Here is a 27510-nt window from a genome sequence, read left to right as displayed (position 1 = left end):
ACCGTGTCAAACACCGACGCATAACCCCGAGGTGGCCTCAAGCTAACGGGGAAGTCTAGAGGCTGATGAGGACCCTAAACAAGACTATTCAGATAGCACTAGCGGATGGACAAGGCCTGGAGCTAGCCATCTACCAATTCCTCCGCGAATACAGGTAGACGCCCCACTGCACCACAGGTATTCCTCCAAGCCGCCTCTGTTTTGGCAGGGCAGTCACAGACACTATCCCACACCACCCCAGGTGGGCGTCATCACCAAACCCGCCTAACCGATCCATGGAACAGAGAACAAAGACCAATCGCGAAGCGTCCCAGAAGAGAAGGGCCGCCGACAGCCCTATCAAAATTGGGGACAGGGTGCTAGTGAAAGACCGCCTTCCGGGTGGAAAGTTCCGCCTGCCTTTCGACCTAGATCCTTGGACTGTCACGAACATCAACGGTAGACTGATCACGGCGGTCAGGGACGGCGAAGAGGTCACAAGGAATGTGTCATTCTTTAAGAAGGTCCCACAGGGAGTCTAGGAGGAGTTTTCTGAGCCAGAAGATTACCGCCCAGCGTCATCCCAAAGTCCTCGAGAAGCCACAGAGGAAGAGACTCCACGCAGAACAGACAACACCGGGAACGACTCGGCCACGCATGCCCACGGAGATTCAGTGTCACCAGGGACACAGAGCCGCCCAGACGTGGTTGAGACCGACTGTTCGGAGGACATGTTCCAAACCCCTCCAGAAGGGCGCAGCCAGAGGAAGTACCATCTACGCCCCCATCTGCAGCCCTCCCAGAGGTACCGAGACTTTGTGGCCCGCTGCCGACTGCTGGAGTGAGAGTGGGCTGTACCTCCGCCAATACCAAGTAAGACTGTTCCATTTGTTTTGGTCATGAAACTTACAGAGACTGGGGTAGATGCCTAAAGACTTTTTGCATTATGTTTGCTAGTTGTTAAGTTTTTACATCTCCGGGTAAAGGAGGAATGTAATGTTGCCTGAGTCGGGCCCGACCACTTATTACAGGGGTCCCAGGCGAGGGGTCTTGCAGGACCTCCCCCTGAGTGTGTACACGGTGGGCGCGCCTGACGTGCTGACGGAAGGCACGCCCGTGATTGAATAAAGAGCCCAAGGCGCTGGGCGTGGGAGGCATGTTGCTGACCATCACCCTAAGCACAGGTGTGGTCCAGATAATTTCTAGGCCCGAGGCCTAAACACTACAGGTCCCTCCACTCCTCCCTTCCCATGGGACATCCCTATACCTATAATAGGGTAAGAGTGTGAGCTGGTCTCATAACTACTTTTGTTTTGGAGCACCACGTACGGAGTGACACGTGTGCTCACTATAGGCACCCTTAATGCTTACTGTGCATGTCTCAATCTGATTTCTATCTGGACAGCATGAGTTTAATACTGTCTTATTTACACTGTTATACTTCATTTTGACTTTACTGGTGTTCTGAAAATTTGACGGTAGAGCTGGATTAGTTCCAGCCTACAAAAAGTGGATTCATCTTTGTCTCTTAGAGACGAGATAGGCGCCCCCTTTTTCCCCCCCCCCCCCAACGCCCTGATGAATGCCATGGACCCTCCTGGCCGTATCAGCAGAAACATGTTGGCAATACAGATGAAGATGGGGTACGAAACCCCCTAGTCTCCACTACTAATTTTTAATATCGAGCACATCCTCCACTATTAAAAGAATTCACGCAGAATTGTGCATAGGTTTTTAAACACCACTCACTAACTTTCTCAGCACGGGCCCCCACTTAGTTTTAGAAGTGCCTCCCTGTCTCCAGGTGCAGGTCTGCCCTTTATCAAACGTGGTTTTTAAAGGGCGAGGACAGCCGATGATGAAGCATGACACCTGGTGGTGTGCGAGGCCAGTCTATACAATTTTTGTAATGGCCAACACCACCTAAACCATTGACATAAAGTGCCTCCATATGCATTAATAATCAGAATTGTTAATAGGGTAGCTTCTTGTTGTGTGATACACTGTGGAACAATGCCTTAACCTCAACCTTATTATAGGGAAATATGTCGTGGTGAAGCAGGGATCCATTTTACCTGCATTCATGGATCTCAGTAGCGCTTTCGATCGGGTGAACAGGTCCAAGCTCTGGGACATTCTTAGGGAGCTGGGACTGTCTGCTGACCTGATTAACTTTCTTAGAGCTTTGCATATGGATGTAAATGCATGCATTGGATACGGCACAGCTGGGGTAACTAATGAATTGTTTTGCCTACATTGTTGGCCCCATTATTGTTTTTAATATATATCAATAGCTTGAACACACACTTGACCGAAAATTGAGCCGATCTGCCGAGGGTAAAGTCTAGCTGGGTCCTATCCTTGCTATATGCCGACAACGCGTATGGATGGCTTGGACGGCTAATGGTCTAAAACTCCTGGTGGACCGGTTCGTGAAGTTCATGGATGGCCTTGACCTGGATACGAACCTCTCCAAGACACATTATTTGGTCTGCGGGAGGAGGTCAGCCAAGACGGGGCTTATTGATCTTAAAGTGCAACACATCACTAGGGTCTCCACTTATCCTTAGCTGGGAATTTTATTCGATCACCAGAATAACTGGCTTCCTTGTATTTCCAGCCGTTCTAAATTCACCCAAGCCTACCGTGCCTTATTTAGATTTTCACTGTCAGTAGGTAATAAGCCCGTTCTGCCCCGGTTGCAAATACACAGGGGCAGATCTACAAGAAAGTGCTGCAGTGCAACACCAAAGCCCTTTGGCAGTGCCAAGCTGCAGCACTTTCAGAGCACAGGAATGTGACATATTTACAATGATATGTCGCATTCCTGTACTCTCCCCTGCGCTGGCGCACAAACAGCTGCTATGCGCTGGGAGAGGCACCCTTGCTGGGAGAGGCACCCTTGCACCATGGCGCAAGGATGCCTGCGCCATGGGGATTGTTTTTGTGCAGGAAGGTGCACAGGCATTTTCCTCTTTCAATGCGTGCTGTAGAAAGCAGCACACGTGGAGGAGAAATGAAAACATTTCTCCTCGTTAATAATAGACAAATTTATAAAGCGCATGGCTACACTAACTAGTGTGTATCCGCGCTGCGGCACTAAGAAAACCAGAATCAAAGCAAAAGAATGAAAACAAGAGAGATCAGACGGGGGGCTGAAAGAGGGAGAGAGTCAGGTCTTTAGCTTTTTCCGAAAAGTTGTCTCCGAAGACTCCAGCCGGAGCCTCGGGTGGAGTTCATTCCAATGTTTGGCTGCTAAAAAACGAAAGGAGCGACCACCCATCCTTGCTCTCCTGATGGTCAGAATGCAAACCTGCCCCGTACCGCTAGATCTCAGTCGACTGGTCGGAGAGTATGGAATAAGTAGGTCATGCAGATAGGTGGGCCCCTTTCTCTGTAGGATACGGTGGCTGACACACAAATCTTTAAAAAGAATTCGATCCCTTACCGGGAGCCAGTGAAGGGAGGCTAGGTCCTTGTTGGAAGGGGCTCTCCTGGGTAGCATTATGACGAGACGAGACACTGCATTCTGAATGCGTTGGAGTCTCTGTACACATTTGGTACTAGCTCCCAGGTAAAGGGTGTTCCCATAATCCAAGCGAGACGTCACCAAAGCGTGGACCATAGTTTTCCTTACTGTAACTGGCAGTACGTCTAGAGTCTTCCGGAGTCCTCGCAAAACCCTAAAACATTTTCCCGCCACTCGCCTGGTGTGGTTCTCAAAGTAAAGCTTGGTATCCAACCACATCCCTAGATTCTTTACCTGATCACAAGGGGAAGGGGTAGGTCCCAGAATCTGAGGCCACCACGCTGAAGACCAGATCGAGGGAGCTTTTCCTATCACTAGAACTTCAGTTTTGTTACCATTACGTTTAAGGCAGTTGTTAGCCATCAAGGACGTCAGCTCCTGTAGGCATGTCGAGAAATTGATGGCTGCCTTCTCATGATCTTGTGTTAGGGACACCACCAATTGCGTGTCATCAGCATATGACACAACACGAACACCAAATTTTTCAATAATCTCTGCCAAGGGGGAAATGTAGAGATTAAAAAGGGTGGGGCTGAGAGTAGAGCCCTGTGGGACCCCTTGATTCAGCTTGATACTTTTAGAGTGATAAGGTTCTTGAGACACCTGGAAACTACGATCGTGTAAGAAAGACTCCAGCCATTCCATGGCTCGGCCAGCCACTCCATGGCTCGGCCAGCCACACCTCCTTTCCTGAGGGGCTGAAGTAAGGTTAGATGGGCCACAGTGTCAAATGCGGCACTGAGGTCTAATAGGACTAAAGCAAGCGTCTGTCCATCATCTACATATTTGCGGATGATTTCAGTGGAAAGCAGCAGAGCAGATTCGGTAGAATAGGATGCACGAAAGCCCGATTGAGTGGGGTGAAGTAAACTATAATTACTAATGTGTGCTGTCAATTGAATGTTAACCACATTCTCTGCAATTTTGGCAAAGTATGGCAGCAATGAGATTGGACGAAGGTTCTCCAGTTGGCTCATGCTAACATGCGGTTTCTTTTTTAAGGGGAGGACGATCGCCTCTTTCCATCTTTTAGGGACAGTTCCTGGGGTAAATTGCGCCTGGCGACGCCACCCCTAGGGTGGCGTAGCCAACTAACACATTTCCAGATTTATGATTTCTTGTAAATCTATAAATGTGTCTGGTTCCATGGGTGTTGCGTGGGAACACCCACAGCAACACCCATGGAACGCCCCTTTCACGCAAAGTGCTGCGTGTAAAGGGGCCTTATTTACAAAGACAGGAAAAGTGACGCAGGGTGGCTTTTCCTGTCCTTGTAAATATGGGGCAGAGAAATGCGCTGCCAGTGCGTCACAAGAAGTGATGTACTGGCAGCACAAGGGGCTTGTAAATCTGCCCCACAGAATTCAGTGTCTCCCAGTCCTGAGTTACGGAGCTGCGATCTGGGGGTACCATAAGTGCAAAGGAATCCAGCTGGAAGAGGACCGATTCTTTAGGAAACTCTTGGGGGGAGTCCAAACAGTTCACCCATGAGGAATTGGGTTTAAACTTTGTGGAGGACCAGGTTAAACTGGGTCCTTTGTTACTATGGATTTCTGTCTGGGCTAATGAGAGTCTGTGGTTTAACAGGAGTGTGATTGAGGACTGTATGGCCAAAAGATACCGTGGATAAACTACAAAAAATTGTTTGCCTGCTCCCTCGATTGCATGGATATCTTCAATAGGCCACATCTCCTCAAATAGGGTGATCACAATCTCCAAATGGAATTATTTTAAAATAAGAGGAAAGGGAAGATCGGGCACACACTCTGTTGCATGATTTTAAAATGTTTACTTAAAGTGAATAGATATTTAGGATTGGTTGTGAAATACCTTCCATACTGGACGTTTCTCTGGTCTCCACTTTGCACTTACGATTCCCTCTTTCATGTATATTTTCATGCCTTGTTGTTAGAGATGTTCACAATGTAAACAATTGGCTAAAGATAACCATGCACCTGGGTGCTTTGGTAATGGAGTCTTATGAGACAACCATTATGAGCATGGACTCATGTTGTTTATTTGTTTATAGCCCTGATAAAGTCAGTGATGTACACACATCAACTCTGACGAAACGTGTTGGCTGTGGCTATATGAAGAGAATTTTTGTGGTTTTTGAAGAAGAGTGACTAACCTCTGAAGAAGTCCTGTTGAAAATAAACTAATTGGATAAAGAGAACAAGGCATACTTTCATTGTACACATTTGGTGCTCAGGATAATTTGTGGACTCCATTAGATCTTCCCTGTTGCTGAAATCTGTTAGTTGCCCCGAAAACTATCGCACTGCAGTTAAGCACCCGATGGACAGATCTTTACTTTCTAAATTTCGTTTGGGCACTATCCGTAGGATGATTTGCATCCCTCTGGATCAGTTTGATCCCCATGCCCTTTTAATTTGTCCTCGTGATGACCGTTCCCCCCAGACCCTAATGCACTTTGTCTTATTTTGTAAATATTATGAATTTCTACACAGAAGATATTTATTACCACTTTTAAAAGAGCGGGGTTTAACTCAATTCAGACCTGCTTTCCTATTCTTACAGTTACTACAGGATGCGGCGGTGATGACGGCAGTCATCGGCTATTTAAAAGGCGCCTTACACTGGAACAAAATAATGTGTGCCTAGTAACAACGATGCATATGTTAGGCCAGGGACTGGATCTTAAATGGACTCTCCATGTTTATGTTTTTTTTTTTTAAGTGTATGAGTTGATCTGGCTTGTTTTTAATAATGGGTTTTAACGTTTTGTGTGTTCCTTTTTAACATGTGTTCTTATCTTTTATGATTATAAGATATAATCAAATAAAGATTAATATCAATCAATCAAGAGGTGTACTAGAGTGAACCTGGGTGAAGGTGAGGTACCATCTAAAAGATCTTTAAAGACAGACATAATCACCCTTAAGGCGGCTAAATTGAGGATGCAACTTTTCAAAACCATGTTTAATCCTGATTATACCCCAATCAAATTGCATGCGTGGGGAAGGAGGCTAGACTCGGATGGGGGCACTGAACAGAGACATATCGTGCAAGTGCTTGCTACGTGTAAGGAGCTTTATGAGTATTGGGAAAAGACTGCAGGATTCCTTGGTAAGGTATCTCGGTACACAGGTTTCTCTTACCCCAGAAGTAATTTTGCTTGTCCAGAATAAATTGTCTGTCTCTCTCAACCCAGGACACATTATTCAAATTTTGTAGCAATGGCGAATGCCAGAATCGGCACCACACCTGACTGGTTGAGACATGCGCTGGCATTTCAACAATGGCTGTGTGGATATATATCTACTTATCTGGAATTCGCCCTATATCTATGTAAAGGAAAAAAGCTAAGGGATTGGGTATGCACATACGGGGTCCTTTCTATCCAGACTTGATCAATCCCAGGTTCATTAACAGTGACTAAATGATCACTCTTTGTATATTGTTCTTTTCACGTGCACTATTTGTCCATATCTTTTTTTTTTGTTGTTGCAGATTTATATAGCGCGAACTCAACCCGATGGCATCAGAGGCTTTACATGAGAACCCGCTGCGTTACAGACGGACACATCCATCTTTTTTGGTTAGGCACGGGGAGATTAAGTGAATTGCCCAGAATAACAGACTGTTGAGCGTCCCTGCCGAGACTCGAGCCTGATTCCCCAGCTTCGAGGTCGACTGCTTTAGCCGTTAGACCACATCCTCCCTAGATTGATTAGCGTATTTAGAATGGATTTGAACCGTATGTATCATTAAGTATTTAGCAGGCAGAAATTTCTTTGGAAATTTGCTCAGTTTTTGAGATGTATGTATCATTTATACATTGACATCCTGATGACCTTAAGCATATGTACTCGTATTTGGCGAAGCCATTATGACCCGGATTCTATTTTCTGCCCTTCGCGTTTGTATTCCCCCAACAAAAATAAAGAAAGCCTTGCCCCCTCTTCCCGCATTGCAGCCACATTTTTAATTTTTAATGCTTAGGCCACAAAGCATATTTAATAAAGATATTCTAGAAAAACAAATGCAACTATGGCCAACAACCCCCCCCCCCATCGTCCGCTTAATTTGGCCCATTCATTTGCTCACCTGCTACCAAAATCACCTCTCCGTCGAACATTTAAGCCCCAGCTCCTCTGAATACCCCTTCTACAGCCAATGAACAACGGTACCAAAAGCATCATCCGGAGTCAAGCATGAACCCCAAACTTTACATTCCCAACGCAACACTAGTTGGCTGGAAATGAACAAAGCAAGTGCATCTACGACCATATCAGCTGCAAAATGAGAGTTACAGGTAAGAAGCATTTTCCTTTTCCTTGTAGTGGACGAATTAGAGCTCGATTGGCATTATCCAATATTAAACGCAATAAAAGGCACACATCCCATATAGTTTATGATGAGAAAAGGCATTCTGTAGATTCGGGCCAACGTGCAGTTCTTAGGACTAATGAGGAAGATCTGATGAACAGCCAACGTGCCTCTTGATGCCTTATTGAATTTAGGAGATCCAGTATTGGTTGAAATACCTCTTTCAGGTTGTTCTTTTAGAATACGTAGACGCAAGGGAATATGCCAATGTTCCATTGATGGTTTGGAACTGCTATTTTTTGTTTATTTAATTTAAGAGACTGCAACTCTTTTGAACCAACCATTGTAGAATTAAAGTCCTTGACATTCCTGGCTCAGTTCACAAAGCTTTCTTTGATAAGTGGGTGCAACTTAACCATGGAAATGCAGCAGTACATAGAGAAACATCACACCTTCTCTGTAAAGTCTTTGTGAATAGGGCACCCATGGTGGCACATTGAATGTGCAGAAGCAGTTTATTCTACTTCCCCCTAGCTGAAAGATCTCGCATAATTGGAAATAATCCCTTTGCTTCAGGGGAGCCGGATCTGTTGCATCCACAGAAAGCTGCCGGTTCTCTCTTCTTCCAGGTCTTTGGTGCTGGAAGAGAGGCGACTTCTGCTGTTCCCGAGCACGCCGAGATCTGGCCTGTGTTTTTCCAATACAGGTAAGAACAAGCTGCAGGCCAGGTCTCTAGCCCTTGAACCACATCATAGCTTTTCTTTAGCCCAAAGCCTACTGAGTTTAAAGAACTCCACTTCACTATTCATCATATAGATATCTTTCGCAGGAGACATTAAGAGAGAAGCCCATAAAAGGAGCATTGAAGAGCTTCTGCTGCACATGAGTAGTCAGCCATCACCGGGAATCACAACCGCCTCTGCTGGAGGGACAGCTCGTGGGATGTTATTGCTATACTGAGGGCGAGCTGCGGAGTGCCCAAACCCTCCTTGATTTTTGATTGCTCTATTGGCTCACTCATGTAAGGAAGATCACCCACTGGAGATGTAAGAAGTCTATATGTGTGTTGTTCCCAAGACCTATCCATCTGATATTGCACTGGGGGGGGGGGGGGGGGGGGGGGAGCTGGTGTTGTATGTCCTCGATGATATCAGTGTTTGGGCCAGTTATGTTTGGGCGGATGGTTACACGATGTGAAACAGGCTTTCCAAGCGAAACGCATCAGACGCTGCATTTTTGGATCTGCCACGCTGAATAAATACCATTCACATCACTGCGAGGGGTGCCGTTCTGTTTATAACCAAACAAATGTGTTTTTAATGTGTGTGTGTGTGTGTATATATATATATATATATATATATATATTTATTTATGTGTTTGTTTTATGTGTGCGTTTCCTTTAACAAATTTTCAATTCTATTATTTCAAGTTGTGTTCTGCATAGGCACAGGTATATTCTACTATTTGGGAACAGCAGTTAGAAGGCAATAATGCAAACAGTGGCTTGCATTACTTCCCGTCCATTCCGGACAAAAAAAAAAAACCTTCATTTAAAGGGATGATTCTGCTCATTACATTTATCTTTTGGGAATTATTGGTGCTGAAACCATAGCTAAGGAGCTGCTCTTCCTCCCAGCGTGGACTTAATTGATCAGGCTTCTCCGACGACCTACTGGTAGCTCACCAGTTACCTGTAAGGAGCTCTCCTGTGTGCGGTCCACCCTACTAAATTTGAAGCTGTGACTTGCTTGAATTAATAGGTGTGTACCAAAATTGAAGAGTGTATTTGAGACGAAAATGTGAGTGATTTTAGAAGTCAGAAGATGATGAAATGGCATTTGAATTTCCACTTCCAGTCAACCAGTCCAACCACTGAGTTGAGGTAACAAAAAACATGTGATTTGACACCTCGGTGTGAACTTGCACTTTACAAAGACACACTTTAAGTTATATGTAAAGCTGATATTTGAGTGATAAATTCTGCAAAGTTGGGGAGACGGATTACCTTGGTGCATTGCAGCTATAGCTGTTCTGTATTACCTATGTAGAGGCATTCCAAAAGGATGTTTTCCATTACTGCTGGCCACCCTGGCAGAAACAGCGGTGATCTCCGCTTATGAACTTGCACGGTGCGCCCACTCATGTAATCTCGTCTGAAGTGCTCACCATTGATATTAGTAGCCTGGAAGGAGTTTCATTGAACATGAACGGCTCTTAGCACAGAAAAGGTTGGAGACCCCGGTACAGAGAGTGGTCTCCTCTATCCCACTAGGCGTCTCTCTCACAAGCGATAGTAGATTATTGAAAAGAAAACTAATCACTACGTAGAATTCAACATCCCGGAAGAAGCACTCGTCCCAGAGAAATTGGTCAGCTCTGAGAACACCGCACAGAAAGAACCTTAGCGGCGTGGGCTGGAACTAAAGACAGGAGCAGGGGAATGAGTTGAAGCAGCTTTGGAACTCAAGGCTGGGATTGGGCAGCGGTCTGCAATACGAATGAAGCACAATAACTACACACATTGTCAGTTCACACTGTTTATTGGAGCCCCGAGTGAGTTCACCAGAGGAAAACAGAAGTTTGTCCAATGAGGCCTCAATTTCAAATGCCCAAAAAAACTGGTGCCCTTGTTGGGAAGAGTGGATATTACAGAGCAACAGAAAATACCAACTTTGGAAGGACTCCAAACTGATGAAAATAAAACAATAAAAAGGAAAATCTTTTTTGATAGAAGCATCTCCTACTGAGGTGAGAGGAGGATCTACTCTTACTTGGGCGAGGCCCTGCTACAAGAATTGCTAAATCGAAGGATATTCCTGATTACACATTAATGTTCATTCCTCCAGCCCAAGTACTCCATCCAGACAGCCAGCTTCCAGTAACGAGCCGGAGCACATCACTCTCTGTCCCACTCTGTGACAAGTATGCAGACAGGACTCGCAGACATGAGATGCGAAGAGAATGATGTAATTACAGAGGTACAAAGATCAGTGGTAGAGGCAGGTCAGTGGCAGCACAACCCCTGGATGGCTGAGCGATGTGTGTTTTCAAAGACCATAGACTGGAGAGCACCGCGTGGTCTTACATTCCGGATCATAGCTCGTCTTGATAGGTGCTGTGATCCACTAACAGGTAGAACTTCAGCCTATCAGGAAGAGGCAAGCTCTTGACTTTCACATCCAGTGGCCAAGGCCTCAGCTGCTTCCGGATGTCCACCCTACACAGGTGCTTCAGCGGTGGAGGGGACTGCGCCAGCTGCTTCAGGTAGTGGTACAGGGCTGAGATCTTGTCTGCATACCGGCTGCAGCCTGCCAAACTCATCTGAAAGTTGTCGGGCAGTTGGACTCGCGCTGTGTTGGCAGCCATGAGCTCCAGGACAGTCTCAGCCTTCTGAAGGAGTTCTGCCATAGAGGACGGGGTGTGCTCGGAGCAGCCCAGCTGGCCACACAGTTTGTCCAGGACAATGTGGAAACCAGACCAGCAGGCCGGCCCATGGAGGGAGCAGTTCGAGGACGCCCCTGACTCCAGCAGGAAGCGCAGAAGGGAGAAGTGGGACTTGAAGCCTTTAAGGCAGGCGTGAGTGAGAGACTCATGGGATGGGCACTCACTGGGGTCAGCATGGTGAGCCATCAGCAGCTGTGTGACTTTAAAACAGAAGTGGTTTATCATCTGAGCCTCATCTGGTTCCCCTCCAATAGCCTCTCCAAGGAGAAAGATGATGCAGGTAAATACGGTGTCGCCATCTTTAGTGGTGACTGTCACATCAGCGCCTGAAAGAAGAGACGAAACACACAGAGGTTAAATTCTGCAGCACAAATCAATGTCAGAAATCCACATCAGTGAATTAAATTGGCCTCTCTTCATCAGCTCTTTAAGGGAGTAATCAACAGTCAGTCAAACCAGACTCACCTCCCTCCAGCAGGTGCCGGATGTTCTCCGTGTTGTGGATCTGTACACCGTCACTGCTCGCCAAGGCATGCAGCAAAGCAGTCTTTCCTGCAGACAGAAGATATAGAGGCTCTCATGAGGGGCAGAAAGAGTACAAGCCACAAAGTGTGTTCTTGGGGGCATGGGTCGGGGACAGGGGTAACCTAGATGACATAAAACCTTAACCAGAGATCTTACGAGAACTTTTGTAAAGCGAGAAAGAAGGGGGTTACAGCCTTTTGATATTCTGAAGAGCCATATTAAAAATGATCACTCTTTACTAGGTCAGTGTGCTCCAACAGCAGAGTGCAATGCAGATCACCGGACGTTCAAATTAGGATGTTTTGTACAGGTCCAACTCAATGTACCCCCATAAAGGCTTGCGTCACCGCAATTAGCAATGTTCAAGGCATCTTAAACTGACCATTTTTGTCTGCTGCGTTGACATCAGCACCAAGGGCCAGGAGCCGCTGCAGGCAGGGGAGGCGCTCGGTCTCCTCGCTGGCCAGGTCCAGAGGACTGCTCTCATGGATCTGAAAAGGAATCAACAAATTATTCAAAGCTCTGTGCAGGGTGCAGAGGATAACTAGACTCTGGAGCAGGATGCTTCATCACTACAAATATCAAATTAAATCCAGAGAACTTCATCTGCACACACTTGCTTCTACCCTTCAGTGTCCTCTCTAAGCGCATCACCTGCAGACTTGCTTCTACCCTGCAGTGTCCACTTTTAGCGCGTCACATGCATGGACTGGATTCTACTTTGCAGTGTCATTCTTAGTGCATAACCTGCATAGACTTGCTTCTACCCTGCAGTGTCCTCTCTAAGCGAGTCATCTGCAGACTTGCTTCTACCCTTCAGTGTCCTCTCTAAGCACGTCACCTACAGACTTGCCTCTACCCTGCAGTGTCCACTCTTGGCGCATCACCATATAATGCACAGTAGTAGAATCCCAGTCCACGCGATTATGGGTTGTACTGAATCACAAGGTACAACTACACTGCAAAGTGTTCTTTGAATCCTGAGCCACAATCTGTACTACACACACCAAAGGAGCAGAGTGCAAGGCCTACCCAACACTGACAAGCTTGCACATAAAGAATTGGAACACCACCAAACACACACCTCTTGTCGCCTCTCAAATGAAAATATTACAAATGATTTTTCTGGTTTCGGCTAGGTCCAAACCATGCCACAACTTGCAGTCCAAAGAATCCCGATATATTTATTATTTGTGAAGGTGCCTATGAGCTCTTCTAAGGCCATGTGCCTGCCTGGGCATCATTGCTATTCCACATCCATCCCGTGACATGTTTGCAGTTAGCACACCGTTTTACTGCTCTGATCAGGGCATCATTATTTATATTATGAATCCACTACTACACCAAAATATAATTAGTGCGCTCTTCAGAGGCCCAGCATTCATATGAAACCAACTCCTGGTGCCCATTTTATCATCCTTTTCATGACAAAGGATTACTTTAGAAACATTTAAATTGGGTCACATTTAAGGATATAGCTAGCCACCAGAGTGCTGGGTAGTGCAACAGGTATTCATGAAGACTGTATTGGCACACCACATCAGTCGCCCTGCCTTACCCACCCTCCACATCGAAGGAGCTATGCCGTACCCTATCACCGTAAAAGCCTCATCCTTTACATAGAGCGCAAGAACTTGGATCCTGAGCTTTATCCACACTGAGAGCTAGTCCTGCTTCTCGTGATCAGGGCTGGATGTCATAATGCTCTGCTTCAGACTTTCTTACCCGATCTCGCCGGTTAATGTCAGCTCCATGTTTTACAAGCTTCTCCACCATGTCCGGCTGGTTCCGGAGAACAGCGATGTGTAAAGCAGTGTAGTAAGTGACAGGATCTAAAAAAAAGAGACCGTTCATTAAACTATCAAATGTAACCACAAAAAGTACAACACTGAAGCATTAAACAACCATATTTTCGGGACTATGTCCTTTGCAGGATAAAAGCATCAATACTGCACAAGATTTAATGTAATCCCAACATTCTTCCCCCTCCCCACACCTGTAGACCTGGTTCAAAAATTCAGAGAAGGAACTACGACCTTGTAGGTTTAAATTAAGAAGTTGTTTGCTGCAGTATTGAGAATTCTTTGCAGGCACCTCATGACTGAAGCCGACACTCCTTGGTATAAAAACAAGATCTATACTCATTGCTTAGATCTCGTGTGCTAATTCTAGGTTTGGGAAGCTACTCGTGGTATGTTTTGCAGACTTTCTTATCTGATTAACTTGAGGTTTCATAAGAGCACTCGGTCCCTTATTAGGTTGAGCCTAGAGCAGCGCATGAGCTGCTTGCTCGACTTTGTGAGAGGGTTTTCAAAGTGCTGTCTACAAGCTTTTCCTGGCCTAAAGCTTGCGCGCATTTGCGCGTGAACGCACGCAGCCGCCATCTGCCTTTCTTATCTCATTAAGCCTTGTTTTACAGTTACGAGCCGTCATGGTTCATTAAGTGCTTTCGTGCACAGCGCGCGCGCACCCAACTCCCTCCGCCTCTCTCTCCCGCTGCAGCCCCCATCTATGCATTCCGCGCGGCCAATGCTTGTTTCACTTAGTCTTATAGTCTTCGTGTATTTTTACATGACATCTGACCCTTACGATTATTTGCGTGCGTGTTGTGTACATTTTCCATCGTAGGGCAGATTCAGTTCTCTCGTTTTCCTCATTACCTTATCATCAGTAATACTTTGTTTTCTGATTCTTTGTGTTTGATCTTTGAAAATTAAAGTATTTTTTGTGTCCTCTAATATTCCAAAAGACCTCCTCTGGACTGCATGACATTATTTTTCACCACTTTAATTCAGTGTATTCTTACATTTGGCTGTCTGAGTAAATAACACTGGCTTTCATGGGTCATATTAGAGAGAAAAATAGAGTATTGGCACAAACGTCTTTCTGTATGGATGTTAAATTTGAAAATTGTAAGGTTCCATTTCTGAGAAGTCATACCTACTGTCTTTTCAAATATGGAGAATTAAAAGTTCAGTCTAGGTCAATAAACAAACACATTTAACATCCATTAACAGAAACGCATGTCGTTCAGAATAGGAGCATGTGCAGACTAAGAATGTGCCGATGTATTTCAAGTAACAAATTGCCAATATTGACACTTGTAATTTTAAAGACTGAATAGCTGCGCAGGGGAAAAAAACTTCTTTAAAGCTCCAATATGACAGACTTGCTGCAGACCTCTGTATTGCTACTGAAAACTCGCTAGCAAATTGTATTGATTTCTCTGCACATTTGATCTTTCCGTCTAAATCCTTTTTTGGTAGTATGTGAAGAATCGAATATGAAGTGAATCCATCACAAACACGAATGCAATGAATATGTTTTATTCCTAGTGTCGTCGTCTATCAGCATGCACTGCACATCATTAGTGCATAGTTCTTTAAAAAAAAAAAAAAAGTCAGTCGCTAAAATTTCAAATGGATGCTCGTTAAGCCCAACTAAAGATGGAAGGGGAATATCGTCTGCCTCATGCTCTCACTACGACTTCCTCTCCTGAATGTAAATGGTTTTGCTACAGAGTGAGGCATTTAATTGGTGTCATTGATTCAGAGATAGAAGCATCTAAATACATGTTGCCATTGCTTTCCTGTAACACAGGGCTCCAATTTAGAGCTGGAAGTGCATGTGCACTGTGTGTTTTCTCGCCCCTTTGATCACATTTGTCTTGACTGAATTCTGAGGCACCTAATACTGCCTGTCTGTTAGAATTTCAGTGTGAATGTCAGCATTGACTGACGGGCATGTGGATTAGATGTGTTTAGAAGTAGCTCAGGGGCACCTCTGTCTCCTTAAACACTTTTAGGAACTTCCCTTTTCTAGATTTTAGGTCTTGCGCGAGACAGTGGAAGAGATTTTGTTTACTAACATTGGTTGCTTACCATTCATTGACTTAACTGTCACTCTTATTTGCTGGCTCCTGATTGGCCAGTGTGCCTGGTTTCACTTTCACTTTGTTTCGGTCTTCCTTGGAGCATGGATCAAGTACTGATGGCTTCTTTTTGATTAGTGTCCTGCTGCTACTCACGCTCCGATTGAGTTACTTACTTTTTCTTTTTTCTACCCTGTAGTGCTTGTTGCCCCATGCCCATTTCCACGTTAGTATATGTACCACCAGCCCACCACTCTACCAACATCTACAACAACCACACCACCTTACCACCATTGCCCTTCCACCACCATCCCCTCACATATCAGTATGTTTATCACCACCCAACCACCCCCTACTTCCAACACCCTACCAATGCCACATCGACCTACCACTCGTAACACCTGACCCTAATCACCACCACCACCCTAGCTACCACTCCCACCACCACCCTAACTGCCACTACCGTAACAAGCCTTCCACCATCCTCTACCACCAACTGATCCACCACCACCACCCTAACCAGCCAACCACCCTACCAATAATGCCACCACCCCTACCATACCATAACAACCAGCACACTACCCTAGCAACTACCACCCTACCGTGACCTTCATCACATTATCCTAACCACTACCACTCTAACCTGACTACTCTACCCACTACCCCTACCCTAATCGGACCCTACCCTAACAACCCACCACCATCCTAGTGCTACCACCATCACGCTCCCCCAACAGCCTAACCAACACCACCCTAACCACAACCCCCATAACCACCACCTTCACCACCACCACCACCCTTGCCACACCACTACACTTACCAGCCTACCATCAACACCCTAACCACCACCAGCCTAACAACATCAACCACCAGTCTACCCATCACTACCCTAGCACTAACTTCAACCTACCCTATCACCGCAACCCTAACCACCACCACCACCCTAACCTCCAGCACCCTCTCAACCCTCACCACTACTCTTCCTCCACTACCATACGACTCCCACAATTCTAACCACCACCACCCCCTCACTAATACCTTTCACCACTATCTCTCTCGCCCATACTACCATCAACCTAACCAACCACTACTCTTTCACTGAACATGGCTCTCAGTTTTTGTAAACGCTCATCATTTTTTAACAACCATTTTCAATTAATTAATTGATTGTTGTTCTCATGGGAAGTTGTGGTCTACATTAGCGTTTTTTTTTTTTACTCGTGTAATTTGTTCTCTCCTAAAACTATGCAACTCGGTATCCAGTAAAGTTAAGTCATATCAAAGATTGAGAAACATTCACATGTCGTCAATAGCCATCTGTCGGCCTTATCTGTAGAAATCAATATGTGAACGTTGAGAAGAAGCTCAATGGTATGATGTTGCTTTGAACCCTAGGGTGAGTACTCACTTGGCAGATAAACATTTACATACATTTCTTATTTGATTGCCTTGCACATGCCAATTGCTGTGCAGAGGGAATGAGAAAACGTAGTGTTCATTGCATAAAGTGGCATGCTTTTAATAAAGCAACCTACAAACTCAGCCAATTCTGCTTCGAAGACTGGTTGTGTGGGCTTATTTTCGTCCTTCTTGTGTTTGTCTCTCCCTGAAGATTTATTTGTGTCCTATGACGGCTTACATTCCGGACACTCCTTTTTTGGGTCGAGCCATGCACTTTTCGAACACTCGTGCGTGTGGCGGCATCCACCTTGCGGGAGTGAGCAGCGGCGAGCAGGGGCCATCTGTTTTTAATTAGCGTGGCCGCGCGAGCTAGTTTACATTTGCCTGTCTTGCGATTGCTTTCGCTTTCGTGCCCTGTAGTCTATGTGCCTAAATTGTCGCAGTACATGTCCCAACTAATGCAAATGTGTATTCTTAGGAGTGCAAATGTCCAAGCGCCTCATCCTAAGACTCAGCATGTTACCGATCCTATGTTGATAAGATGCGGACCATTTCTGATGTACAAGCAGTTGCTAACATTTAACTTAATTTTAGTTTGTCGTCTTTCCCTTTCCACTCACACTCGGCCGTGTTTTTTCTTCCCACCACTCCACTCCAACCATGTTACTTATTCCCCTCTTAACCCTCACCCTCCCTTTGTCCGTATTAGCCATTCCCAAATGAAAAAAGCGATACGAGATGCCCAGCGCTCGCCGCATCACAGCGTTTTCTGGTGTCCTGTTGCTTTTTTCCCTCCCACCCTCCCTCTCGTGTCCTTTTGTTAAAAATGAATATGAACGAAAGTGCATGAAGAGAAGGTCTCTCCTGCTGGTGTGAGCACGTTAACACAGCAAACAATGTTGCTACCACTCAGATAAACCAATATTGGAGTTTAGTTATGAACGCTCATGAGCGGGTATACAGTCTTTCAAAACTTTTTATTGCATTAATTCCATGCAAATCTGATTCATTTGGAATCAAGTTGTGTGAAACAAACACTAATCATGCGAAAATGACATAATTCATCAAAACCCAATGCATTTCGGGTCAAATCCAGACCCTTCGTCAGGGGTCATTTCATCCATACTGAAAAATAAACAAAAAGGCAATTTACCAAACGGTCCTCACATCATGATGTCAATCTGTACTACCCATTATTAACATTGATGTGTGTATAAAGATACAATTGTGCCCTTAATAAACGTTTGGATGAGTGATAAGAAACACGATAGCGAGATGTAATCTAGCAACTCGGTGAGCAAAACGTGACTAATAAAGACATGGAAATCCTAAAAAACAGTGGCTCAAGCATGAAAAACACGGAGTGTTTACCATAGATTACACGAAGTAAAATAATTGCTACTGAGGCTCAACCGGCTTAAATATAGTGCAAATCACGATTAAACTGCCAACTCACCAAGTAAAGTGAGGTTACGCGCCAAAACGCCAAGAATTTAAAGAGCGCAGCGAACTTACCAAGAGTAATCATTGTGCATGGCTTCTCAGCCAGGAACGTTTACGTAGCGTGAATCAACGTGACTATTTAAAGATCCCATAACCATAAACATAGAAAACGGGTCACCGTGAATTGTGATGAACATAGAGAGCGGAAATGAGTAGAAACGCTGAAACAAACACAGGATCAAACAGCCTAAAACTAATAAAGATGCCGATAGTTCATCATGAAAAAAAGTAGCAAGAAGTTCAGCAAATATATATGTCACGTACAAGTTCTATTTACAAAAAACAACTAAATTCAATCCTGTCATTTAATCCCAATGGTTGGAGAGATTGCAATTTTTTGGTCCAAAAAAATTCAGAACGTGCCAATGATTTAACGGGATCATGCTCTCCTGTGGGTTTTTGCACTTCCAGAATAGTGAAACGCAGTTGCGCTATGTTATGCCTTGCTTCTTTCCAATGCAATGCTACTGACGATTTCTCATTCATCAGTCGAATATTGCTCTTGTGTTCTCCTATTCGTGTCTTGACTTTTCTTTCAGTTCGACCTACATAAATTTTGTCGCAAGGACATTTCAAAGCGTAAATCACGTTCTTGGTGTCACAAGTGCTTGAGTGCTGTAAATTAATTTTATACCCTTTAGTTGGATGATAAAAAAGAGCGTCTGTCATTACGTTGTTACAGTGTATGCAATTCATGCATTTTTGCATGCCTTTGAATGTTATTTTGGGATCCGTGGATTTCTTTGACAAGAGTTCTTTGAGATTTTTTGATCGTTGCATTGCAAAAATCGGACGCTGCGGAAAGAGATGATCGAGATCTGGTTCGGTTTGTATGATGTCCCAATGTTTTATGATGGTTGATTTGATCAATGACGATTGTGTTGAATGTTTTAAGACACAAACAGGGCGGTTGGTGTATGGTTTCTCAGTGGACGTTAATAAATCAGTACGGCCAACAGTTTCCAATCTTTGACAGGTTTGTTCAAGAATGTGATCTGGATATCCTCTTACTCGAAATTTATCGGAAAATTTATGAATGATGTCTACAGTATCTTGAGGATCAGAAGTTATTCTCTTTAGACGAATGAATTGAGAATATGGCAAGTGCTTTTTGAGTGTAAATTGATGGAAACTTCTGAAGTGCAAACTTATTTCTGTCTGTGGCTTTGACAAATACGTTGGTTTTGATGTGACCTTCGTGGATTTGAATCAATACATCTAAGAAATTGATTTGAAGTTTGTTGATCGTATAGGTGAATTTAATACGATCGTGAATATGATTGAGATCGCCAATGTTGTTTTCAAGAAGATTAGGGTCGCCTTTCCAAATTATCAATATGTCGTCAATGTAACGCTTGTATAAGATCAGATGTTGAGACCATGTTTCATTGTGCAAGATGTGATCATGTTCAAGTTTGGACATAAAGATATTGGCGTACGAGGGTGCCCCCGTAAAGCCCATCGAAGTGCCGTTCTGGGCATAAAATATGCCTTTCCATTCGAAATAACTATGGAATAACGCAAAATGCAGCAATTCTAAAAGAAACACTTTTTCAGCCTTAATGTTGTCATGCTGCAATAATGCCCATTCAATAGCGTCAAGACCATCCCTGTGTGGTATGGAGGTATACAAAGCGGTAACATCCACGGTACATAAGTGCCATTCATTGATGTGTTCAAGGTTCAGGTTTTGAAGAGTATTCAAAAGGTCAGTTGTATCTTTGAGATACGATACTTGATGTTGCACGATAGGCTATAGAAAATAGTCCAAGTATTTGCCAATGGGTTCAGAAAGAGAACCACATGCTGACACTATAGGTCAAAAGGGTGGTTTTGTCAAACTTTTGTGTATTTTTGGCAGCATATACAACTTTGGACGTCTAGGATACATAGTGTATAAAAATTCCTTGGTCTTGTGGTTGATCCAGCCCTTTTCTAGCGCCTGTGTGAGGATTTGATTAAGAAGACCTTGGTAACTCAAAGTAGGATCATGGTCAAGTCTGGTGTATGTGTCACTATCCGTGATGTGTTCCATTACACTTCGTTCATAAAAATCTGTATCAAGGACCACAAGAGCCCCTCCTTTGTCGGCTTTGGAAAACATCAGAGCTTGATTGTTGGATAGTTGTTTAAGAGTACTCCATTCTTTATTGCTGAAATTTTGTTTGATTTTCTTGCCAAAATTGATTTTGTTCATGTCTGCTTTCACCAATCTTTCAAAAGTGTCCATCGATTTGTGTGAAATCGGGGAACAGAAGGAGCTTTTGGGTTTGAATTCCTTTAAAGAACTATCTTCCATTGTAGATATAGGAGATTCAATGGTGCTGAAGAAATATTTCAATTTCAATGTTCTGACAAACTTGAAAAAAGCGATTTCACTCTCTGCAATATTACTGTGATACGTTGGTACATACGATGTGCCTTTATTCAAGACTGCAATTTGTGCTTTAGTTAAGTCAACTTTTGAGATATTCACCACTAGGTTGCTCTCGTCTTGCTCCGAAGAGGTCTCTTTTCTGTTTCGTTCGTTGGCACTTTTTCTTTTGCTTCTCCTTGTTTTTGTGTAGATTTTTCTGGTTGATGATTGGCTGCTGGGCTGATGGCTAAAAAAAAGAGGTCTTCTTACTATGTGCGCTACCTGATGTACTCGGTTGAGTATCAGTTTGAATGTCAGATCTGTGTACAGGTGGTCTGTTCTGAGCCAAATCTATATCGGAAACAACACTCTCTTCAGATGACCCTGTTTTTTGTTGTGGTCTTTGCCATCTGCGTTGGTTGTACATTTCAGCCCAGGTGTACACCTCGTCCAATTTATAATTGATTGTATCGCGGCGAAACTTTCTTATTTTTCTTTCATGTATTTCTTTGGCATACCGGTCTAATCTTGTAAAAGTTCATCCCAGTTTTCTGTGTCTTTTTTTGATAATTCTTCTTGAATTTGAGTTATTTCCATTTCCAACGTTTTGAGTATGTTAGATAGCTCTTCGACAATGAGGAGAATGAGATCCAATGAACATTTATTTAGAATCCGATACCACCTTTCCATGAATAGTTTATTTGTTTTACATAACATGGGTTTTAAAGCGATCCGTAACCCTCTTGGAATTCTTTTAGTTTTATGATACTGGATGAGAGTGGTTGCGTGTAATCTCTGATTTATCTCTTTCCGACTCAAATACTCAAGTTGTTTTAGAAGTTGCGTTGTGGTTGATATGTGAGGACTGAAGAGTCTTGCCTCTTGTATCAAATCATATATTTCCGATGCTGCTTCAGGGGAAAATGCTAAAGTGTCTGCTTTATTTGACGTCAGTGAAGCAATTTCTTCAAACGACATGTTGCTCAGTGGTGCTCCGTTGGAGACTGTCGGACAACTGGTAGTGAATATACTATATAGATGCCAACGTGCACTCTTTTGTAAAAACGTTTTTCAATAATATTAGTTCCTTGTGCTCTAAACACCAAGACGATTGTCCAAAGCGTCACATAGATGAATATGAACGAAAGTGCATGAAGAGAAGGTCTCTCCTGCTGGTGTGAGCACGTTAACACAGCAAACAATGTTGCTACCACTCTTTTGTTAAAACTGCACACACCAAGTGATTTATTGCAGGATGTGCAGAGGAACAGTTTACAAGAACCTCTAAGAGGGCACCATGGACGCTGCTTCGAGAAGGCTTACTCCTTCTAGGCATTTAAGTGACAAGATTCCCAAGTCTGTGCATGAGTTTGTGAGCCCACAGTGCTCAAGCATTGTTTAGCAGTGCCTGGAACTGCTGTAGAGAGGTGCATCTTGCCATTGTGTTGGCTCGGACTATGTCAATGCATTGGCACAGCAAAGATTGCAGATTGGAGATAACACGTCATGCAAGAACACACACAACAGGAGGCTGGTACACAAGGATTGAAAGGAAAGCCTCAGCAGGGTGCGCCAAGTAAACATACAAGACAAACATTGGCATAGCCAATTGGTCTCGCTTTTGGGACCTTATAAGTATTTAGTTATGCAGCACAATATCCTTGGTGAAACAACATCAACTGTTGCATGGCTAAACACTTATAAGGTCCCAAAGGTGAGACCTACTGGCTATGCCAATGTTTGTTTTTCCTATGTTTCCTACTTGCTTTGATATGGTTGTCCTAGTTCTTTCGGCCAACATGTCAGTGGATCGTAGTTTTTCCAGTCCCCTCTAGTTACTCTCGCGGTTTTGGATGCATCAAGTTTGATGTATTTTGTTTTCATCCAGAGAGCAATACTAAGGTAATCACCTAGACTTGAAGCCCCTAGGTCACTAGGTTCTAACAGTTTTATTATCAGAGTATAGTCAGCATAATTATAGCATGTGAGATGAAAGGATGGGAGGAGCTCCAGGAGTGGTCTGATGTACATTTTGAACAGCAGTGGTGAGGTGCTGGAGCCTTGTGGAGCTCCTGCCTTTCATGGCGTGGATGGGAGTATCAGAGCCTTGTGGCGCTCCTGCCTTGCATGGGAGTATCAGAGCCTTGTGGAGCTCATGCCTTGCATGACGTGGATGGGAGTATCAGAGCCTTGTGGAGCTCCTGCCTTGCATGGCGTGGATGGAATGGGAGTATCAGAGCCTAGTGGAGCTCCTTCCTTGCATGGGAGTATCAGAGTCTTGTGGAGCTCCTGCCTTGCATGGCTTGGATGGGATGGGAGTATCAGAGCCTTGTGGAGCTCCTGCCTTGCATGGCTTGGATGGGATGGGAGTATCAGAGCCTTGTGGAGCTCCTGCCTTGCATGGCTTGGATGGGATGGGAGTATCAGAGCCTTGTGGAGCTCCTGCTTAGCATGGTGTGGATGGGAGTATCAGAGCCTTGTGGAGCTCCTGCCTTGCATGGCGTGGATGGGAGTATCGCAGCCTTGTGGAGCTCCTGCTTAGCATGGCGTGGCTGGGATGGGAGTATCAGAGCCTTGTGGAGCTCCTGCCTTGCATGGCATGGATGGGAGTATCAGAGCCATGTGGAACTCCTGCTTAGCATGGCGTGGATGGGAGTATCAGAGCATTGTGGAGCTTCTGCCTTGCATGGCATGGATGGGATGGGAGTATCAGAGCCATGTGGAGTTCCTGCTTAGCATGGCGTGGATGGGAGTATCAGAGCCTTGTGGAGCTCCTGCCTTGCATGGCATGGATGGGATGGGAGTATCAGAGCCATGTGGAGCTCCTGCTTAGCATGGCATGGATGGGAGTATCAGAGCCATGTGGAGCTCCTGCTTAGCATGGCGTGGATGGGATGGGAGTATCAGAGCCTTGTGGAGCTCCTGCCTTGCATGGCGTGGATGGGAGTATCAGAGCCTTGTGGAGCTCCGGCCTTGCATGACGTGGATGGGAGTATCAGAGCCTTGTGGAGCTCCTGCCTTGCATGGCGTGGATGGGATGGGAGTATCAGAGCCATGTGGAGCTCCTGCTTTGCATGGCGTGGATGGGATGGGAGTATCAGAGCCTTGTGGAGCTCCTGCCTTGCATGGCGTGGATGGGAGTATCAGAATGCTTGATTGATCCATGAGAAAGGATCTCGCTGTCCAAGCCTAATGAGGAGTGTTTCACTGGGTACAGTGTTGAACGTGGCAGATAAGTTGAGAAGTAGAGGTGCTGCTAGCCAGTTTCTGTCAACCGTGGTTTTCGAAGTATGTCAGATGGAGGCTAGGGCTGCCCCAGGCCTCTCTTTGGACAGAAGCCTCCTTGTTGTAGATTAGTAGATTGTTCTCTTCTTAGAAATAACACATTTAATAGACGGTTGCTCTTCCTTAATTTTCAGAGGAATGGTCCATTTGAGATTGGTCAGAGTTGTTACGGTCACATGGGTCCAGGCTGTTCCTCCCTTAATGAGTGGTCAAGAAATACTCTGGGATCAAGGAATGGTATGGACTATATTTAATTGCTGGGAAAGCAGCCTACATCAACTGTTGTCGTTTCTTAAATGCTTGAGGCAGGCCCAGGTCTGACAGAGGTTTGGCTACCCTACTGACTTTCACCAGCTCGTAGAATTCTGAAAGGATCATTTTCATTAAGGACGATAGGGTCCGGGCCTTGTCTTTTCGAGTGCTTATTTGCAGAAGTAATGGTGTTCTTCTCGGAGCGAAAACCATTGGAGATTGAGAGAGTTAGTTACTAAGCAGGACAATGGACAATAATAACTTGGGAGCCCGAGATTCTGTGTGCATGGTGTATGCAGCAGTAAACTCTGCCCTTCAAGATGGCAAGCGCTGTGGAACTACGACAGGCAACAAAAGGGATTGGCTGGTGGGAAATGGAAAAGTTCTCAGTTTGACATGGCACGGGATGAATGGCTGACATTGCACTTTGCAGTCCATGGGGTTGAGCAGTATTCTTGGCTACTCTTCGAGGTGGAACATCAGAGCCAGGAACTCAAGACAAAAAAGTACCGTAGACACAACCATATCTAAATTGTAAAATCTTAGAACAAGGAGCTACAAGACAGGTAGGCATGAGGGACAGGAAATGTGAGAATTAAGAGGATAAGGGTTCAGATATTTAGAGGTATGCCTGTAAGGGAAATGGGAATCACGGAGGAATGCAGGTTTGCCCTGTTCAACAGAGCAGGGATGCTCCATGTCCTATCACGGCCTGTTCACTGGTCTAAGATTGGAGGAAGCGCCCCCTGGAAGAAAGCAGAGCCCACTATTCCCCTAACTAACCAAGCGTTTCCTATAAATTTATTTTCATTTGACATCAGTCAGCGGATGTCCCAGAAACGAGGCATTCCTTTGCACCGGGTTAATATCAGTACAGAGTGGGAAGGTATTCCGCTAGTCAACAAAAGGAACTGAGAATTGTAAGCCAATAGGGAAGAAATGACGTCGTAGCTTCGCTGAAGAACCTTCTTGGTTCTTCAATTTAGCTGCTTCCCAGGCTACTTTAAATTCACATGGGGCCACTAAGTTCCCAAGTTGACTTGGTTTTCCAGTTCTTTTTTGTGTGTTCAAAATGTATTAAGCTGGAAGATTGTTTTGGTACCACAATGGAATCAGTGCCTGGTGTGGAGCATAATCCTGCCTCCTACAATTAAATTTTTTTTTTAAAAACACAAAAAGAGAGTACCTGAGGGACTGAATTATAAGATGTCGGCCAGCTATCCACCCTGCAACTCTGACCCCATTGGGACCCAGTGACTGCAGCTCAACAGACAGAAAAGGCTACAAATAAAACAAAATGTTCAGCTCACAGTGCAAGATGACCCACTTCCGTTTCGGACCAGGAATTATGTGGCACAATAGACAGTGGATCCTTCGGAGTAGCTGTCACAAGAGATTAGGGATGAAATAAAAGGTAAGGTCTTCTCTGATCAGAGTACTCTTTCTTTAGAGTTACAGACCCAACATAAACATCATATCGTGGTTAAGACGCAGAGTGCCAAAAGCTCCTAATCCCAAGTGTCCAGAACGGACCAGGATGCTGACTGACTCTCGCACCCGATTACACAGCCAAAGTGTATAACTCTTCCAGGTGACAAAGCAAAGAACACAAACATGGCTCCTACTTTGCCGAGGGAGTCCTGATTCCAAATAAGCTGAATAACAATGTTTGCAAAAGTGTACATGAAGAGGGTTAGGAACATCAACATCTCTATATAGTGAGCCACACAACCGCCCATCGAAGGAACCTTCAATACCAGTGTGCCTGGCGGGAAGATCAAGGCCTTTATAGTAAACGAGCATCAAAGAAAGTTACGTTAACCTATGTCTTAGATGGCTAGACTACCACTTTCTTAGTCTATTAAGTTGAACAAATATAATATAAATTCACTGAAAAAAATCAAAGGTCAAAGTAACGTTATAGCTGGGTGAATTTGTCAATGACAATATTAATGTTTAGAACTAAAAAATAAAATAAAAACCACAAAGAAATTCACCAGTTATAGTTAGCAGTATTAACTATAACTTGCGCCCCCGCCATGCACTGCTTATGACATCACTCATGACATCATCCAATGAGTGTGCTAGTTTGTTTTGCAGTTTACACAGTGGGGGTTAGGTACTACATTACGTGTGTACATCATTTTGTACAGCCTGGGTCCAGCTGATAGGTGTAACTGTTTACAAAACACATGTGCTCCTAATGCACAATAGGTGAGTAGAAGTATTGACCACGTTCTACATTTATGTATTCAAGAGGAGGTCTGTGTGCAGGTGACAGCTGACAGACTTGTGTTCATTCTGTTCCACACAAACTTATTTGGTTCTGTAGAGAAGGTTTTCAACAGGAGTAAGATTCTACATAGTAGATACTAACTTTGGGAACTAGCCATGAGTCATTAGATAGACTCGTGTCAACATGACAATTTCTACTTAACATAGAAGACTGTGTGCACCAGCTCCTAACCTATGTACATGTACTTGTTTTATTTGAAAAGATGGTCTATCTGTAAAGATTTCACCACAGTATGAAAAGTAGGGAAGTATGATGTTTAGCAAATTCAGATCTTGGTTATTTTTTATCAAATGGTGGTTTTTTGGTTGTTGTTTTTTTACAACTGTTGCACAGAGTGTACACTGTTCTTAGCAAATACTTAAATACCCTGTGATGTATTTCTCATGAAAGTTTCACTGTTTGCAAACAGTGTGGTATACAGTAAACTCTCCATAGAGTAAGAACTGTTCTCTACGGATATCAACTTCATTTCTCAATGTAGGTTCGGCGAGTTTCAGGTTCGATACAGATAAAAGCTGTCCATAGTAGGTCATTTATTTTGGAACTGACATTCACTATTTTTCGGAACTTGGCTTTCTGTGAACAGTTTTAATGAGGGTTTCCTATATATCTGTAGTTAATTGTTAATGTGAACTATACTAGCTGTAAAGCGTGTGGTACATGGTCAATGCTGCACATAATGCATGCTTTCTATATTTAAGGGATTTGTATCTGTGATGGCAGTAATGATGGCTGATATTCTCTCAAGTACTTTGTACATACTGTCAGGCCTCTAA

General features: G+C 44.3%; 1 protein-coding gene across 3 annotated transcripts in view; it reads right to left on the bottom strand.

The window, feature by feature from the left end:
* Positions 1 to 10322: 10322 nt before the first annotated feature.
* Positions 10323 to 27510, bottom strand: part of ASB6 (ankyrin repeat and SOCS box containing 6) — a 42859-nt gene continuing 25671 nt past the window's right edge. For all 3 annotated transcript variants that reach the window (XM_085614001.1, XM_085614002.1, XM_085614003.1), the window contains exons 4-7: positions 13496 to 13602; positions 12153 to 12261; positions 11711 to 11797; positions 10323 to 11571 (exon numbers count right to left, since the gene is read on the bottom strand). In XM_085614001.1, the coding sequence (XP_085470127.1) occupies positions 10895 to 11571; positions 11711 to 11797; positions 12153 to 12261; positions 13496 to 13602 (980 nt within the window). In that variant the 3' untranslated portion in view covers positions 10323 to 10894. The remainder of the gene's footprint in view (positions 11572 to 11710; positions 11798 to 12152; positions 12262 to 13495; positions 13603 to 27510) is intronic.

This window comes from Triturus cristatus, chromosome 1_2 (assembly GCF_964204655.1).
Source record: "Triturus cristatus chromosome 1_2, aTriCri1.1, whole genome shotgun sequence".
In the NCBI taxonomy this organism is placed as follows: Eukaryota; Metazoa; Chordata; class Amphibia; order Caudata; family Salamandridae; genus Triturus; species Triturus cristatus.
The sequence above is the reverse complement of the archived record's forward strand: the minus strand, read 5'-3'. Positions and strand labels throughout refer to the sequence as shown.